Here is a 16,372-nt window from a genome sequence, read left to right as displayed (position 1 = left end):
GACACGCCGCATCACTGAGACGGACCAATCAGCAGACGTTATCAACGCGCCATCTGCTACTTGTTACGACATTGTTTCTACCCTGTTCTCGACCTCCCCGCTACTTCCTCATTAGCCAGTGTTGTTATCAAAACGGAGAAAAGTAGATAAAGAGTGTAGAATTTTCAAAGAAAAATGGACTATGTCCTATTGATGGGGTATAAAAGCAGCTTAACCAGTATAAACAAGTAACACATATAGCAGAATGAATGTGCACCAAGTAAAGTATAGCAATGTAGACAGACATAGGAAGAGTGGCATACGTGCGACAACATGCGTGCAGTTCTGCAGTTCTGCAAAATCTTGCAACAGTGCGGAACGAAGTGTGCTTATGAAAGCGGATGGGAAAGCGGGCGAGGTGTCAAGAAAAGGTTACAAGACAGAGCACGAGACAACAGACAACAACATGCGACACATCGCCCGACGCAAAAGAGGAAGACGCGATCACACGGCCAGGTCACGCGGAGGTCAAGTACGCAAGTACGGAGTAAACAAGTTAGGTATAAAGGAAGCCAGCAGAAGACCGAACTTCAGAGCATCGGGGGCGATCACACGAGGCGGGCTCCTGTGCGCTCGTCGGGCTCTCCAGATATATCTGATACTTGTAATGTAAGAGAGACTTGGAATAAAAAGCTTGCAATTAAGAAGGTGGTCTTGAGGTCTTCTCTCGGAGTCTTGAACATAGGAAAATCTGTAGGAACCTTCTGGTAAAGAGTGATAGTCGGGGAAAGAAAAATCCTACACTATTTATTTAGGACACATATGTCAAAGTCAAGGCCCGCGGGCCGGATCCGGCCCGTGAACAAATTATCTCTGGCCCCTGGGGTGAAATTGATTATTATTAGAACCGGCACGCAGCAACCTGCTGGTGTTTTGGCCTCACCAATACTACATTCCCCACAATGCAACGGTATCCCGCAAACTCATTACAGCGCAGCGAGCGGGCTTCGGTTTCATTCTTCGTCAGCAGTCAGAGCAGGTGTCAAATTTCGGCTACCTCCTCCCCAAAAATGGCTAAACGAAAGGTGGGCACTGAGAACAGGGGATTTCAAGGCCCATGGGAGGCAGAGTACATGTTCACGGACGTAAAAGGCAAACCTGTGCGTCTTAATGTGGCTAAAGTTTGGCAGCAGATGCGGATAGAAAACTTGAGCCACTTTCACAGCTGCCAGACCATGAAAGAGAAACTCTCTCTACCGCCGTGTTCCCGAGTGCACGGTTTGCCGATAAACTCAACATACTTGCCGCCGACTTCCGACGCCGATTTGCTGACTGTGAAGCCGAAGGGAGCAGGTTTGTACGGCTCGGTGATCTTTTTGCAGTTGAGGTGGAAAGTGCACCATCGAACCAACAAATGGAGTTGATTGAGCTCCAGTGCAATGACACACAGAAGGAAAAATATGAGAGTGGGTGCTGCTGAGTTTGCACGTTTTCATCCCCGACACAATGCCCCAGCTCGGACGCTCTCTATGTTTGGCAGCACAAACCTGTGTGAACAACTGTTCTCTTTGACGAAGCCAAACAAAACATCACACAGGAGCCGTCTTACTGAATTACCACCTTCACTCAATCCTGAGGATTTCCTCATCTCAGAGCCTGACCCCGAACATAATGGAACTTGTACAAAAGATGAGACGCCACCAAGTATCAGGCTCAGCCTCAGACAAGTGAGCGTCACGGAGCGTGAACGTATTTTTAGTTTTTAATTCAGTTCAATTTTTAAATTTGTTTCTACAAAACCTGTGATTTTTCTTTGAAGAAGGTATTGTTTTGTCTGTGTGCCATAGATTTTTGTATTTTAATTTATTATATTTTATGTATTTATTTTTCAGTTAATGGACTAATTGCAGATAGCAGCCATCAGAAAGAATACAACTGATTTGACTTGTTTATTTTTAGTTTCTCATTTTACTATTTGAAAGCAGTAATTGATATGATCATAGAGCAGCACGATATTGCATTTTCAATTTATAATGCATGCAATTTCTTTTATGCATTTAGGTCTTGGTTCAATAGGCTATGTTCGGTCAGTTCAACATGTTTTAATAAACACACTGAATTAGTCCAGCCCTCGGCTTGTAACAAATTTGTTTTTTTGGCCCTCCGTGTATTTGACTTTGACACCCCTGATCTACAGTCATGGAGTAAAACCCTCAGACTCAAGGTTTTCAATTCATGGACGACAGCAGGAAAACTAAAGTTGTTTACGCCTCCTGGAAAGAGTTAAGTCTGCCCTGACTTGAAGCTCAGACTCTTGTGCTAGCATCAGCATCACCACTAAAATAAATCTTTTTAGTCTAATTTCTTCTCAATTTTTTGTTTTTTTTTATACTGCAACAGTTTGTTTTCTCAAAAATCACTCCCTGGCTCAATTTTAAATGTTCCTTTCTTTTGGGAATTCTGGATTTGAGTATGTAGTTGCACCATGTTCATGCCATGAGTAAACCTGTAGCGTCACAAGTTCATCTGTTCCTGTAAATGTTTAATAATGGTGGCAGATGCACAGTGTAACTTTCAATTAAATATTTCACTGGAAAAAGGAAGTTGGTAAATAATTGGGAAAACAGCCAAAACATTTATATTGTTTGTTTGTGTGTGTGTGCATTTTCTTCCAGATACACCTTACGGTTTTCCTTTGATTAATCTCTGCTGTTGTGATGTTAAACCACATGGCAGCACTTTGCTGCTCCAGCAGGAATGTCTACAGGTACCTCCATGACAACGGTCAGAAGATCTATGGAGGATCTCAGTAATACGGGTACGAGGCTCATCCTTGTCTAATCTTATCGAGGCAACTGGACTTGATTTCTTCTCTGTGGGGAGTTTTAAGTACATAACTGCTCAAGGTGGGGATTGGTCCAAGTTGAGATATTTTTTTTTGTTTCATAGCAACATAACAAGCCATCTCAACTTAGACCATAAAAAAACTGTGCATTATTATGTTACATCATCCAATGAAGTTATATTTATTTGTACAATATAGGTGCTATTTGTTCTTTTCTTACAGAACAGAACATAACCCATGCACTGTGGGTCTTAAAGAAACACAGTTTCAATCCTTTGTATGTGTGAAACATATGGCAGTATTGACAATACAGTTGACTTTGATAGAGTGCTATAGTGGTCTAGAATAGACAATATCATAATCTTTTGTATTACACTATTAAAAAATGAAGGAAAGAAATCCCTGCACGAGCACCAGAGTCGAAATCAACATATGGTCAAATGAATATTTTGATATAATGTTACCAGGAAGTTGATGGTTTATACTTTCTAAAATTAAATAAGAAGGAAGCCCTCAATTTTGTCACTTCAGTGATACATACAACACAACATTAGCTAAACTTGACAACCGCATGTGTTCTGGTCCAGATACCGAAAAAGACAGCATTCTTACTGAGTGTTGTGACCTAACAGCCGAGTCACAAGACTGATGTTCAGAGTGAAGACTCTCCCTCCTGCAATCAACATAGAGACACTGAGGAACCACAACCGACTCTAAACCCAGGATGAAGAGGTTGGGTAAATGTGGTGTTGAAGGTGTGGAGGTGAATCAGTTTGTCAGAAGAGACGCTGTAGAAGGACAGAATGCCACCAGGACAGTCTACATACACTGCAACTCTGTTAGAGACAACAGGGGACGAGATAGTTGTCACTGTGTTATTGTAACGGACTTTGTAACCACTGGCAGAGACGAGCAGATTCCACGACTGGTCGTTGCATCCAAACATGTGCCTCGACAATCCTTTCCTTATGATTCCTCTGTAAGTCACTGCTACATGAACACGTCCTCTCCACTCCACCTCCCAGTAACAGCGACCAGTCAAACCATTTGTACACAGCAACATTGGCCAGTAGTCAAATCTCTCTGGATGATCAGGATATGGTTGTTCTTCTTCTACGCCTGTCACTGTCCTGTTGTCAGACAGCTTCAGACATCCGTTTGCAGTGTTTGAGTCCAATGTGAGTTCACACCAATCTGATAGAGAATATAAGACACAAAAATAATGAATCATTTGAATCATCTCTTGGATTAATTTTCCTTGATACCCTGAGATGTGACTCTCTGTAAAGTCTCATGATGTCCAGGTTGTCAGTCATCTACTGTTAACCCTGATTTAACCACGAAACACCTCAACTATCAGCTCTGTGTTTCACTCAAAGCTGATTGTGTTTAATTGTCATGAATCAAGAGAAAATCCACACTTACACTTCCTCACACCAGGTTTTAACCTGTGCTCTCCACCATGGTCCACCCTGGAGGAAGAAACACAAGAATCTCATCTCCTGTTTTTCAATACTTGTTTTCTCCTTTTGAGCGGTGAAACCTAAATACAGCCACTATTTCCGCTTTGCAAACAACGGCCTGCTGATGTGAGGGATCAACACAGCAGTGTGTTTTTATTTAGATCAGGTAAGTAAAACTCAAGAATTGGGGGCAAATTCTATTCCAGAACCGCATCTCACATGGCTACTGGACTTGAATTTCTTCACTGGAAGATGTTTCACACTTCATCTGAGAGGCTTCTTCAGTTCTAATGACCTGTGGAGAGTTTGCAAATTTAACTGCCACGGTTTTGGGTGGTCTAGGTTATGGTGGCTTGTTATTTAAATGTATGAGGTGATCGGCAGAAACTCCGAAACTTGGTCGAAGGGTGTTCTATGCTAACGTGGCTGCCGTTCGTTGGGACACAAGAGCAACTTTTCTAGGATTACCTGGATTGGAGTGTGAAAAGGTAAAGTTAAAGGAGTGAAACCTGTTGGATCACATGAACTGAGGCTCATGCAGAAGTTACTGGGGTTCTGGTGGTGAATCTTTCCTGGCTGTTCAGAGGGTGCATGATGAGGTGGACAAGTGGTGAAACATCTTAAAGTAAAGAAATTCAAGTCCAGTTGCCACAAATAGAAGATTTTGATAAGAATTCACCATGACCTGGATGACTGAGAACCGGTCAGACATCTGAAATCAAATATTTCTATATTTATGTTAAGTCTTGTTGAAAACTGTTGGTTTATGTTTATGCATATTCAGTATTTAAGTTCTTGATTTCCGACCTGAGCGTCTCCAGCCTCCAGTGTGGATCCTCCAGTCCAGCAGACAGCAGCTTCACTCCTGAGTCTCCTGGATGGTTGAAGCTCAGGTCCAGCTGTCTCAGATGGGACGGGTTGGAGTTCAGAGCTGAGGCCAGAGAAGAACAACCTTCTTCTGTGATCAGACAACCTGAGAGACTGGAAAGGAGACATTGAATATCATCATGTGACGAGAATAATCATAGAAAAATATAGAGCAGCCTTGAGATAAAATAAATACTTCAAATAAAGTGTTTACTGACCTGAGGGTTTCCAGGTGACAATGAGGACTCTCCAGTCCAGCAGACAATTGCTTTACACCTGAATCCTGCAGGTCGTTGTGACTCAGATCCAGCTCTGTCAGACTGGAGGACTGAGAGCTGAGAACTGAGGACAGATGTTCACAACTTTTCTTTGACAGGTTACAGTCCATCAACCTGAAGAGATATTTAAATAATTATACCAGACTGTGGAATGTTAGTTTTCCCGTTTCTTTTAATTATAGTTTTCCTGCACAAACTGCGTTACATTTTGTGTTGAAAAACATGAACTAGATTCAGGGCACTGGTGAGACAATTATGATAGTCTATCTAGCGATCTGTTCTGCAGGCACCTGGACCTGAGCAAGATGGGCACATTAAACTACTTTTTTTAATATTTTTTTTGTCTGAACTATTCCAGTCTCAGGTCATTGGTGACATGATTATGATAGTCTATCAAGATATCTGTCAAATTGTTCAGCCAGGACCCAGCCCTGTTTCAGCTACGTTCCTTGGTTAATCTTGTCAAATGACTCCATAGTTGGTATTTCCAGATGACAGTTTGTGTGAATCTACTCGGGCTTCTGGGACGAGACGAAAGAGGAAGGGAAGAGGGTTCCATCAGCATGAGTTCCCTGAATGTGTCAGTTCTACTGAAAAGATGTTGAGTTGCAGCAGAGGAACCTGTGTATTTAACGTGGCTTTCTTTGATCAATTTTTGTAGCCAGAACATTTTGCTTGATTCTAATGTGCTCTGAGAGAAATGCTGTTTGTACAACAAGTTATTTAGTAACGTTAGATTCATGCCAGCGAACCACCAACAAAACCTTTCAAGAAATTAGAGACAGCATTTTCATTTGATCGCCTTATAGTAATGTTACTCTGAATATAATTATAATTTGGAGATTTTTTAAACAAAATATGACACTGGCTAATAATCTCATGAAAAATCTTTGTCATGTAAAAAAAAAACGCTATATAGTGACCTCAGAGTTTTCTATTTCTTTTGCCATCCATCATTTGAAAAAAAAAAAAGATCACTGACCAGCAAATTCAGTATAACCTATAAATGTTAAGGTTGCAAAATTTGAATCAGAAGTGTATATGAAGTTTGAATACAATTCCATTTACCATAATAGTCTTCACAAAGACCCTTTTCAGTTTCTCAAGTAGCAATATGTTTACCTGAGAGTCTCCAGGTGACAATTGGGACTCTGAAGTCCGACACACAGCAGCTTTATCCCTGAATCTTCCAGCCGGTTGTAACTCAGATCCAGGTGTCTCAGACTGGAGGACTGAGAGCTGAGAACTGAAGACAGACGTTTACAACTTCTCTCTGACAGGTTACAGCCACTCAGTCTGAATAAATACAACAAATCAATAATTATACTTCACATGATAATAGTCAAATATTGAATTTTAGATGGCACATTGAATCACTGAGTAACATAACTTGAATATAAAGCTACAAATTGGTGGCAACTTATTTTAAAAAAGTATTTGATACTGGAAAATCCTCATCAAGAAGAATTTATACATTTTCAGACAAATTTTATTCTGACCTGAGAGTCTCCAGGTGACAATGTGGACTCTGAAGTCCGACACACAGCAGCTTTATCCCTGAATCCTCCAGCTGGTTGTTACTCAGATCCAGGTGTCTCAGACTGGAGGACTGAGAGCTGAGAACTGAAGACAGACGTTCACAACTTCTCTCTGACAGGTTACAGCCACTCAGTCTGAATAAATACAATAAATGAAGAATTATACTTGACATAAAAATAGTCAAATATTGAATTTTACATAGCGCATTGAATCATTTTGAGTAACTTGAAAGTTGAATGTAAAGCTATTAATTTGTGACAACATTTTTTAAAAAGTATTTGACCCTGGAAAATCCTTATTAAGAATACTTTATACATTTTTAGACAATTTTATTCTGACCTGAGAATCTCCAGGTGACAATGAGGACTCTCTAGTCCAGCAGACAACTGCTTTACACCTGAATCCTGCAGGTCGTTGTCACTCAGATCCAGCTCTGTCAGACTGGAGGACTGAGAGCTCAGAACTGAGGACAGATGTTCACAACTTCCCTTTGACAGGTTACAGCCCATCAACCTGAAGAGATATTTAAATAATTATACCAGACTGTGGAATGTTAGTTTTCTCGTTTCTTTTAATTATGGTTTTCCTGCACAAACTGCGTTACATTTTGTGTTGAAAAACATGAACTAGATTCAGGGCAGTTTCTCAAGTAGCAATATGTTTACCTGAGAGTCTCCAGGTGACAATTGGGACTCTGAAGTCCGACACACAGCAGCTTTATCCCTGAATCCTCCAGCCGGTTGTTACTCAGATCCAGGTGTCTCAGACTGGAGGACTGAGAGCTGAGAACTGAAGACAGACATTCACAACTTCCCTCTGACAGGTTACAGCCATCCAGTCTAAATGAATACAATAAATGAAGAATTATACTTGACACAAAAATAATCAAATATTGAATTTCACATAGCATATTGATTCACTGAGTTACATAGCTGGAATATAAAGCTATAAATTTGTGGCAACTTATTTTAAAAAGTATTTGACACAGGAAAATCCTCATTAAGAAGACTTTATACATTTTCAGACAACTTTTATTCTGACCTGAGAGTCTCCAGGTGACAATGTGGACTCTTCAGTCCATCAGACAACTCCTCTAGACCTGAATCCTGCAGGTTATTGTAACTCAGATCCAGGTGTCTCAGACTGGAGGACTGAGAGCTGAGAACTGAAGACAGACGTTCACAACTTCTCTCTGACAGGTTACAGTCACTCAGTCTATGAAAGAATCAACCAGGAAAACAAATGCCTTTGATTATTCATATTTGGATTCATTTGGATTTATAAAAGGAAATTGAAATTCCTCACAAACTCAGCATTTCATCCACTTACTGAGATTTACGTGAAGCCTTGACCACTGGCATGAACCTCAGAAGAGCCTCCTCTGAAGCAGAGTATTTCTTCAGATCAAACACGTCCAGATCTTCATCAGATGAGAGTAGGATGAAGACCAGAGCCGACCAGTGAGCAGGAGAAAGATGATCTACTGAGAGACATCCTGATCTCAGCTGCTGTTGGATCTGTTCCACGAGTGAATGATCTCTGAGTTCATTCAAACAGTGGAACAGATTGATGGATTTCTCTGGAGACAAGTTGTTTCTGATCTTCTCCTTGATGAATCCAATTGTTTCCTGACTGGTTCCTGAGAGAGGTTCTTTCTGAGTCACCAATCCAAGGAGTTTCTGATTGGTCTTCAGTGAAAGACCAAGGAGGAAACGAAGGAACAAGTCCAGGTGTCCATTTGGACTCTGTAATGCCTCCTCCACAGCAGTCTGATAGAAGTCTGTTTGAGTTGAACTCTTTTGAAAGACTTCAAACATCCTTGATGTTTGTTTTTTAGGGAGCAGATTGACACTGGAATTGAAGAAGGTCTGATGGACATGAAGAGCAGCAAGAAACTCTTGAACACTGAGATGGACAAAGCAGAACACCTTGTCCTGGTAGAGTCCTCTCTCCTCTTTAAAGATCTGTGTGAACACTCCTGAGTACACTGAGGCTGCACTGATATCCAAGTCACACTCTGTCAGGTCTGATTCATAGAAGATCAGGTTGCCTTTCTGCAGCTGCTCAAAAGCCAGTTTTCCTAAAGACAAGATCAACTGCTCGCTCTCTGGATTCCAGTGTGGATCTGTAGCAGGTCCTTGATTCAACTTGGTTTTCATCAGTTTGACCTGAACAACCAGGAAATAGATGTACATCTCAGTCAGGGTCCTGGGCAGCTCTCCTCCCTCTCTGGTCTTCAACACGTCCTCCAGGACTGTGGCAGTGATCCAGCAGAAGACTGGGATGTGGCACATGATGTGGACACTTCTGGAGGTCTTGATGTGTTTCATGACTCTTTGGGCCTGCTCTGCATCTCTGAAACTCTTCCTGAAGTACTCTTCCTTCTGGAGGTCTGTGAACCCTCTGACCTCTGTCACCATGCCAACACACTGCGGAGGGATTTGATTGGCCGCTGCGGGTCTTGTGGTGATCCAGAGGCGGGCAGAGGGAAGCAGATTCCCCCTGATGAGATTGGTCAGCAGCACATCCACTGAGGCGGACTCTGTAACATCAGTCAGGATCTTGTTGTTGTTGAAGTCCAGAGGAAGTTGACACTCATTTAGACCGTCTAAGATGAAGGCAACCTGATATTCTTCAAAACGGCAGATTCCTGCTTCTTTGGTTTCAGTGAAGAAGAGATGAACAAGTTCCACCAAGCTGTACTTTTTCCCTTTCAGAACATTCAGCTCTCTGAAGGTGAATGGAAACAGGAACTGTATGTCCTGGTTGGCTTTGTCTTCAGCCCAGTCCAGAGTGAACTTCTGTGTCAAGACTGTTTTCCCAATACCAGCCACTCCCTTTGTCAGCACTGTTCTGATTGGTCCATCTCTTCCAGGTAACCCTTTAAAAATGTCTTCTCGTCTGATGGTTGTTTCTGGTCTGGTTGACTTCCTGGATGCTGCTTCAATCTGTCTGATCTCATGTTCATTGTTGACCCCTGCATCATCTCCCTCTATCATGTAGAGCTCCGTGAAGATGTAATTGAGAAGAGTTGGGTGAGGTGAATCTCCAGTCTTACTGCTCTGCAGACGATCAGCCAGCTCCTCCTCCTTCATTCTCCTCAGGAGGTGCAGTGTGATCTTCAGAAAGGCCTCCCTGCTGCTCTTCCTCTTCTCTTCATCTTCACCCACCAGCACCTCGTCGTCCTCAGTCTGACTCCAGTAGCTCTCTCCACTGCAAACATCTGACTTCAGCTGATCACCTCTGAGGGGAAAAGATGGAGACCACGAGTAAGACTCTCACAGTGTGAAAGGAGTTGTGTTTTTTTTTATTGTAAAAGACCAAACCTGGATTATTTATCAAACATGGTATTGTGTTAAAATAGTGTCATATTAACTGGACTTTGCTATTTTGAAGACTTCTCCCCTCATCCGATTTCCCTGCATTTTTCTCAGTGTCATGTTCTCAGCAAAATCTTATTTTATTTCCTTTCTTGGTTTCTTGCCTTCTTTTTGGGGTCTGAACCTTGGTGGATTAGACTTTTTATATTCTTATGGACTCCGTCAGTCTGGGACTTAATGTCACAGTCTTTGTGCAACAAAATGTTCTTAAACCCTTTTGGTAGATCATCTAGAGCCAGCATTTCTGGACCAAATCTTTTATTCCATGTCCAACCAGGTATCTTTGATTCTAAAGTCTCTTATAGAACTTGACAATAACTGAGAGGAACCAGTCAGTCTGAACTAAACAGAGAAAAACCAGCATTAAAATTATATCCTCAAATACAAAGGTAAGGGTATGTACAGCCCTGGCTGAATAAGAACATCATAATTGATAAACCACAAAATTTAATTTGCAAGAAAATTTGAAAAATTACTATCTTATATCCTGCATACCATCCAAACATCATTCTACATATAGAGTCAGGAAAAGAGTAAGAGTCATTTCCCAAATTGTCCCAAACATAAAACTCATGTTGGTTTAACACCTCACTGTCTGATTGACACAAATTTAACTTCTTCTACATCCTGATAGAATCAGTCCATCAGTAAATGCAATAAATGTATCTGACCACTGAAAGCTTAAACACTTTAACAAATTTGAACCATCTTTGTGGCAAAAAGTAAGTGGTCTTTCCACAGAATGTAACATCACTCTCTGAACAACAGGAGGCGCCAGGTGATGAAAAGGGAAGGACCTGTCCTGTAACGTATGTCATGTTTTCTACACGGATCCATTGGATGAAATGCAAACTGGTCAGAAACTGAGAATGTGAATTTGAATGTATTTGAAATTGAAAATTGCAACATGAGTGATAAACAGTCATAAGATCATGACAGAGTTAGTAATATACATATCATAGAATATAGAACAAAACATAGAAGGCAGTTTGTCTGGAGGTCGAGCAATTTAGGTTTTAATCCGACCTTTGATCGGTGGAACGTCCACCTTTGAATTCTATTGGCTGGTCCACTGAACGGTCACTTCTGAGGGACACACAGCTGGGTCCTGATCCGGGTCCAGGTCTGAGCTGCTGCTCAGGACTTCAACACACAGAAGTGAGAGGGTGAATAATGATGAGATCTGACATGGAGATCAGTCACAGACAGTTGGAGATCATCCTCTCACCTCTGAGCTTCAGTCTGGACATCATCGTCTCCATGCAGAACGATTTGAGATGGAAGGACTCCCTCCTCTCTGTCCTCACACTTATTCATCGCAGAGTCTACACACACACACACACACACACACACACACACACACACACACACACACACACACAAAACCATTAAACCACTAAACATAAAAAAGCTTCAATCTTTGCTCCTCCAACCTGCTCTCCTCCACCTCATCCATCCAAATGTGCACCAGCAGATCCGTCCCTGTGATAGTTGTGGGAGTGCAGAAGCTACTGAGATTCTATCTGACCATCTCAAGGAGGTCCTCAAAGTGCTCCTTCTGCCACCCAATAATGTCCCAAACTGTGTTCAACAGTTCTTCCACACCTGCAAACATCTTGCCCTGCTCCTTTTGCCTCCATCTTATGACAGTTTCCTAGAACCTTCTCTCGCCCACCCAAGAGTCCTTCACCGTGGCCTCTCCAAACTCCTCCCAGACCTGGATATTTGCTCCTGGAGCCAATGAAAGTAATCACCACTTCTTGCTCGGTCGGGACGAGGAGCAAGTTAACATGCACACAGTATTCCTTTGTTATTTCAACATGCTGCACCCAAAACCTTTGCAGATAAAAGACCAACTCCCCACCTTTATAAATAATATCTAAGAATCCTTCTGAAGAAAGGAGCCAGACAAGTGAGCAACTTAAAAATATGGGTCTGCAGGCAATTAATAGATGACTTGTCCTGCTTTGCCACCACCTGCTGGTTGTTGTCTATTATTACATTTCAGCAATAATATGATAACAACAACGATAATAATAATAATAATAGCATTGATACCTTCTAAAATCACTGCCATGCCTTTTTAAACATTATTAATTTGAGAATGGAATTTTCCACCCATCAATTCACTTGAACCACGGGTCTCCTCGCATGTGTGTGTGTGTGTGTGTGTGTGTTTGTGTTAGTCACTCCCCATCGACCTCGGTGTTTCCCCATGAAGGTGAATTTTCATTGACGGGAGGGCAGAACCTGGAAGCTCCGTGACGGAGACTGTTGGCTTTTTTAATCCCCACCTCAGGTTTTCTTGATCCTTTTTCTTACCCACAATCAGTGCCACGCAGAGGTCTGGTGATGACCTGATGGGTCGAATTCGATGTTATCTCCTCGAGACTCTAGCAAAAGGCCAAATATCCTGGGAAATAGAATGAGAAAGGAAAACATCTTGAATATATAAACACAGTCGAATCATGAAATAAATGCTTCGTTCCATTTGGAGAAGGTAAAAGATCTGATCTTGAGGCACAACAAGTTGTAGAAGAGTTCCCTCTGCTTGTTCTCCGTTTCCGGGGTTCCGACTTCATAACGGCGTTTGAAACGCAGGACGTCCTCCTGCAGGGAGACACTTACCGGAGAGATGAGACCAGACGGTGAAGACCGGAGACTGGTAGTCCGCGCACAGCTGTTGAAACGAACTGCTGGAAAGGAGAAGAAACCTTTCACTTTCAATTTGACGAAGTTGTCTTTCCGTTTGGGTGCTGCCCCTTGACTTCCTCTCTCTATCTTTCTCGCACACACACTTGAAGTGTATGGTCACCGTTCCACACACAGTATATATCGTAGCGAGTCACGAATGTTGAGGTCTATGTTGATATATATATATATATGTGTGCGTGTGTGTGTGTGTGTGTGTGTGTGTGTATGTGTGTGTATATATATATATATATATATATATATATACACTGCTCAAAAAATAAAGAGAACACTTAAAAAACACATCCTAAATCTAAATGAATGAAATATTCTCATGAAATACTTTGCTCTCTACACAGTTGAATGTGCTGACAACAAAATCACACAAAAATGATCAATGGAAATCAAATGTATTAACCCATGGAGGTCTGGATTCGGAATCACACTCAAAATTAAAGTGTAAAAACACACTCCAGGCTGATCCAACTTTGATGTAATGTCCTTAAAACAAGTCAAAATGAATCTGCGTTGCTTCCTGAGTGGACACTATGATTTCACAGAAGTGTGATTGACTTGTAGTTACATGTTACATTGTGTTGTTCAAGTGTTCCCTTTTTTTTGAGCAGTATATTATATATATATATATATATATATATAGCACCCAAACGGATATATATATAAACGCTACTCTCTCTCTCTCTCTATATATATATATATGTATAAACGCTAGTAGCGTTTTATCACACAGAAAACAAGCATCAATATAAACCCCAACATTCGTGACTCGCTACAATATATATGCGGCATAGCGACGATACACTGCAAGTGTGTGCGTGTGTGTGTGTGTCTTTTTATCATTGTAACTGTTTCTAGACCAGGTGTGGGCAAACTTTTTGGCTGGGTGGCCGCATTGACTTTTAAAGTTTGACAGACGGCCCGGGTCAGCACAAGATACGATACATATAAAAAAACAAAAAAACAAAAAACTCATTTGTTAACAGTACATATCAGACTCATCTGATATTTGTTTTGAAAATAAAACCAGCTTGGTTTTGAAGCCTCTGACGTTTGCTTGCATTTCATGCACAAACCGGGTTTTCCCTTGTCGCTTCACGTCCAGCTCAATCATGTGTGTCAGTATGTCCACGGTAAAGGCTGAATCACAAAGCCAATCTGTGTCTTTCAGCTCAGGAAAATTCTCAAGTGTTCTCAAGTAGCTCCAAATCTCCTGTTTGAGCTCCCACATTCATTGATCCAATCATTCATTCACATCAAGTCTGAATTCTGTACCAATCTTTGGTGGGCCGGATTAAAAAGACCAACGGGTCGGATGTGGCCTACGGGCCGTAATTTTCCCACCCCTGTCCTAGACCAGTGGTTCCCAACCCCTGGGTCGCAGACCGGTACTGGTCCTTGGATCAATGACTGTTTATCGCCCATGTCGCAGTTTTCAATGTCAAATACAAATTCTCATTTTCTGACCATCTCTAGCCTTACTACCTTTCCACCTTGTCTCCTGGACAGTATATCCACCTTCCTTCTCTGCATCATGTTGCCCAACTCTCTACCTGCAGGGAGACACTTACCGGAGAGATGAGACCAGACGGTGAAGACCGGAGACTGGTAGTCCGCGCACAGCCGTTGAAACGAACTGCTGGAAAGGAGAAGAAACCTTTCACTTTCAAGTTGACGAAGTTGTTTTTTCCATTTGGGTGCTGCCCCTTGACTTCCTCTATCTTTCTCGCACACACACTTGAAGTGTATGGTCGCCGTTCCACACACAGTATATATCGTAGCGAGTCACGAATGTTGAGGTCTATGTTTATATATATATATATATGTGTGTGAGTGTGTGTGTGTGTGTGTATATATATATATACATACACTGCTCAAAAAAATAAAGGGAACACTTAAAAAACACATCCTAAATCTAAATGAATGAAATATTCTCATGAAATACTTTGCTCTCTACACAGTTGAATGTGCTGACAACAAAATCACACAAAAATGATCAATGGAAATCAATTCTATCAACCCATGGAGGTCTGGATTAGGAACCACACTCAAAATTAAAGTGTAAAAACAAACTCCAGGCTGATCCAACTTTGATGTAATGTCCTTAAAACAAGTCAAAATGAATCTGCGTTGCTTCCTGAGTGGACACTATGATTTCACAGAAGTGTGATTGACTTGGAGTTACATGTTACATTGTGTTGTTCAAGTGTTCCCTTTTTTTTTGAGCAGTATATATATATATATATATATATATATATATATATATGTATATATATATGTATATATAAACGCTACTCTCTCTCTCTATATATATATATATGTATAAACGCTAGTGGCGTTTTATCACACAGAAAACAAGCATCAACATAAACCCCAACATTCGTGACTCGCTACAATATATATGCGGCATAGCGACGATACACTTCAAGTGTGTGTGTGTCTGTGTGGGTGAGAGAGAGAGCGAGAGAGGAAGTCTAAGGTCTAAGTGCCGCGCGCAAATGGAAAAAAACAGCTTCATCAAATCGAAAGTGAAAGGTTTTTTTTTTGTTGGGTCTCTCCAGCATAAACTCATTCCTGTCCCTGTCCATCCTGGTCACTTCCAAAGAGAACCTTAGCATCTTCATCTCTGCAACCTCGAGCTCTGCCTCCTGTCTTTTTATCATTGTAACTGTTTCTAGACCAGGTGTGGGCAAACTTTTTGGCTGGGTGGCCGCATTGACTTTTAAAATTTGACAGACGGCCCGGGTCAGCACAAGATACGATACATATAAAAAAACAAAAAAACAAAAAACTCATTTGTTAACAGTACATATCAGACTCATCTGATATTTGTTTTGAAAATAAAACCAGCTTGGTTTTGAAGCCTCTGACGTTTGCTTGCATTTCATGCACAAACCGGTTTTTCCCTTGTCGCTTCACGTCCAGCTCATTCATGTGTGTCAGTATGTCCACGGTAAAGGCTGAATCACAAAGCCAATCTGTGTCTTTCAGCTCAGGAAAATTCTCAAGTGTTCTCAAGTAGCTCCAAAAATGAAATAATCTCCTGTTTGAGCTCCCACATTCATTGATCCAATCATTCATTCACATCAAGTCTGAATTCTGTACCAATCTTTGGTGGGCCGGATTAAAAAGACCAACGGGTCGGATGTGGCCTACGGGCCGTAATTTTCCCACCCCTGTCCTAGACCAGTGGTTCCCAACCCCTGGGTCGCAGACCGGTACTGGTCCTTGGATCAATGACTGTTTATCGCCCATGTCGCAGTTTTCAATGTCAAATACAAATTCTCATTTTCTGACCATCTCTAGCCTTACTAC

General features: G+C 41.5%; 2 protein-coding genes across 2 annotated transcripts in view; both read right to left on the bottom strand.

The window, feature by feature from the left end:
* Positions 1–2,989: 2,989 nt before the first annotated feature.
* Positions 2,990–11,486, bottom strand: LOC147227022 (uncharacterized). The gene is given in 11 exon segments (XM_086158957.1): positions 2,990–4,018; positions 4,250–4,296; positions 5,095–5,268; positions 5,373–5,546; positions 6,555–6,854; positions 6,908–7,105; positions 7,311–7,484; positions 7,637–7,810; positions 8,013–8,186; positions 8,301–10,214; positions 11,378–11,486. Coding segments are annotated over 10 exon segments (3,696 nt in total). The 5' UTR covers positions 10,067–10,214; positions 11,378–11,486; the 3' UTR covers positions 2,990–3,503.
* Positions 11,471–16,372, bottom strand: part of LOC147227019 (uncharacterized) — a 65,431-nt gene continuing 60,529 nt past the window's right edge. Inside the window, exons 24-27 of the mRNA XM_086159986.1 lie at positions 14,543–14,693; positions 12,980–13,047; positions 11,580–12,764; positions 11,471–11,494 (exon numbers count right to left, since the gene is read on the bottom strand). Coding sequence (XP_086016112.1) covers positions 12,680–12,764; positions 12,980–13,047; positions 14,543–14,693 — 304 coding nt within the window. The 3' untranslated portion in view covers positions 11,471–11,494; positions 11,580–12,679. The remainder of the gene's footprint in view (positions 11,495–11,579; positions 12,765–12,979; positions 13,048–14,542; positions 14,694–16,372) is intronic.

The sequence above is a fragment of the Fistularia commersonii genome, chromosome 14 (assembly GCF_037954325.1).
Source record: "Fistularia commersonii isolate RoL2024-O1a breed Wild chromosome 14, RoL_Fcom_v1.0, whole genome shotgun sequence".
NCBI classification, from domain to species: domain Eukaryota; kingdom Metazoa; phylum Chordata; class Actinopteri; order Syngnathiformes; family Fistulariidae; genus Fistularia; species Fistularia commersonii.
The sequence above is the reverse complement of the archived record's forward strand: the minus strand, read 5'-3'. Positions and strand labels throughout refer to the sequence as shown.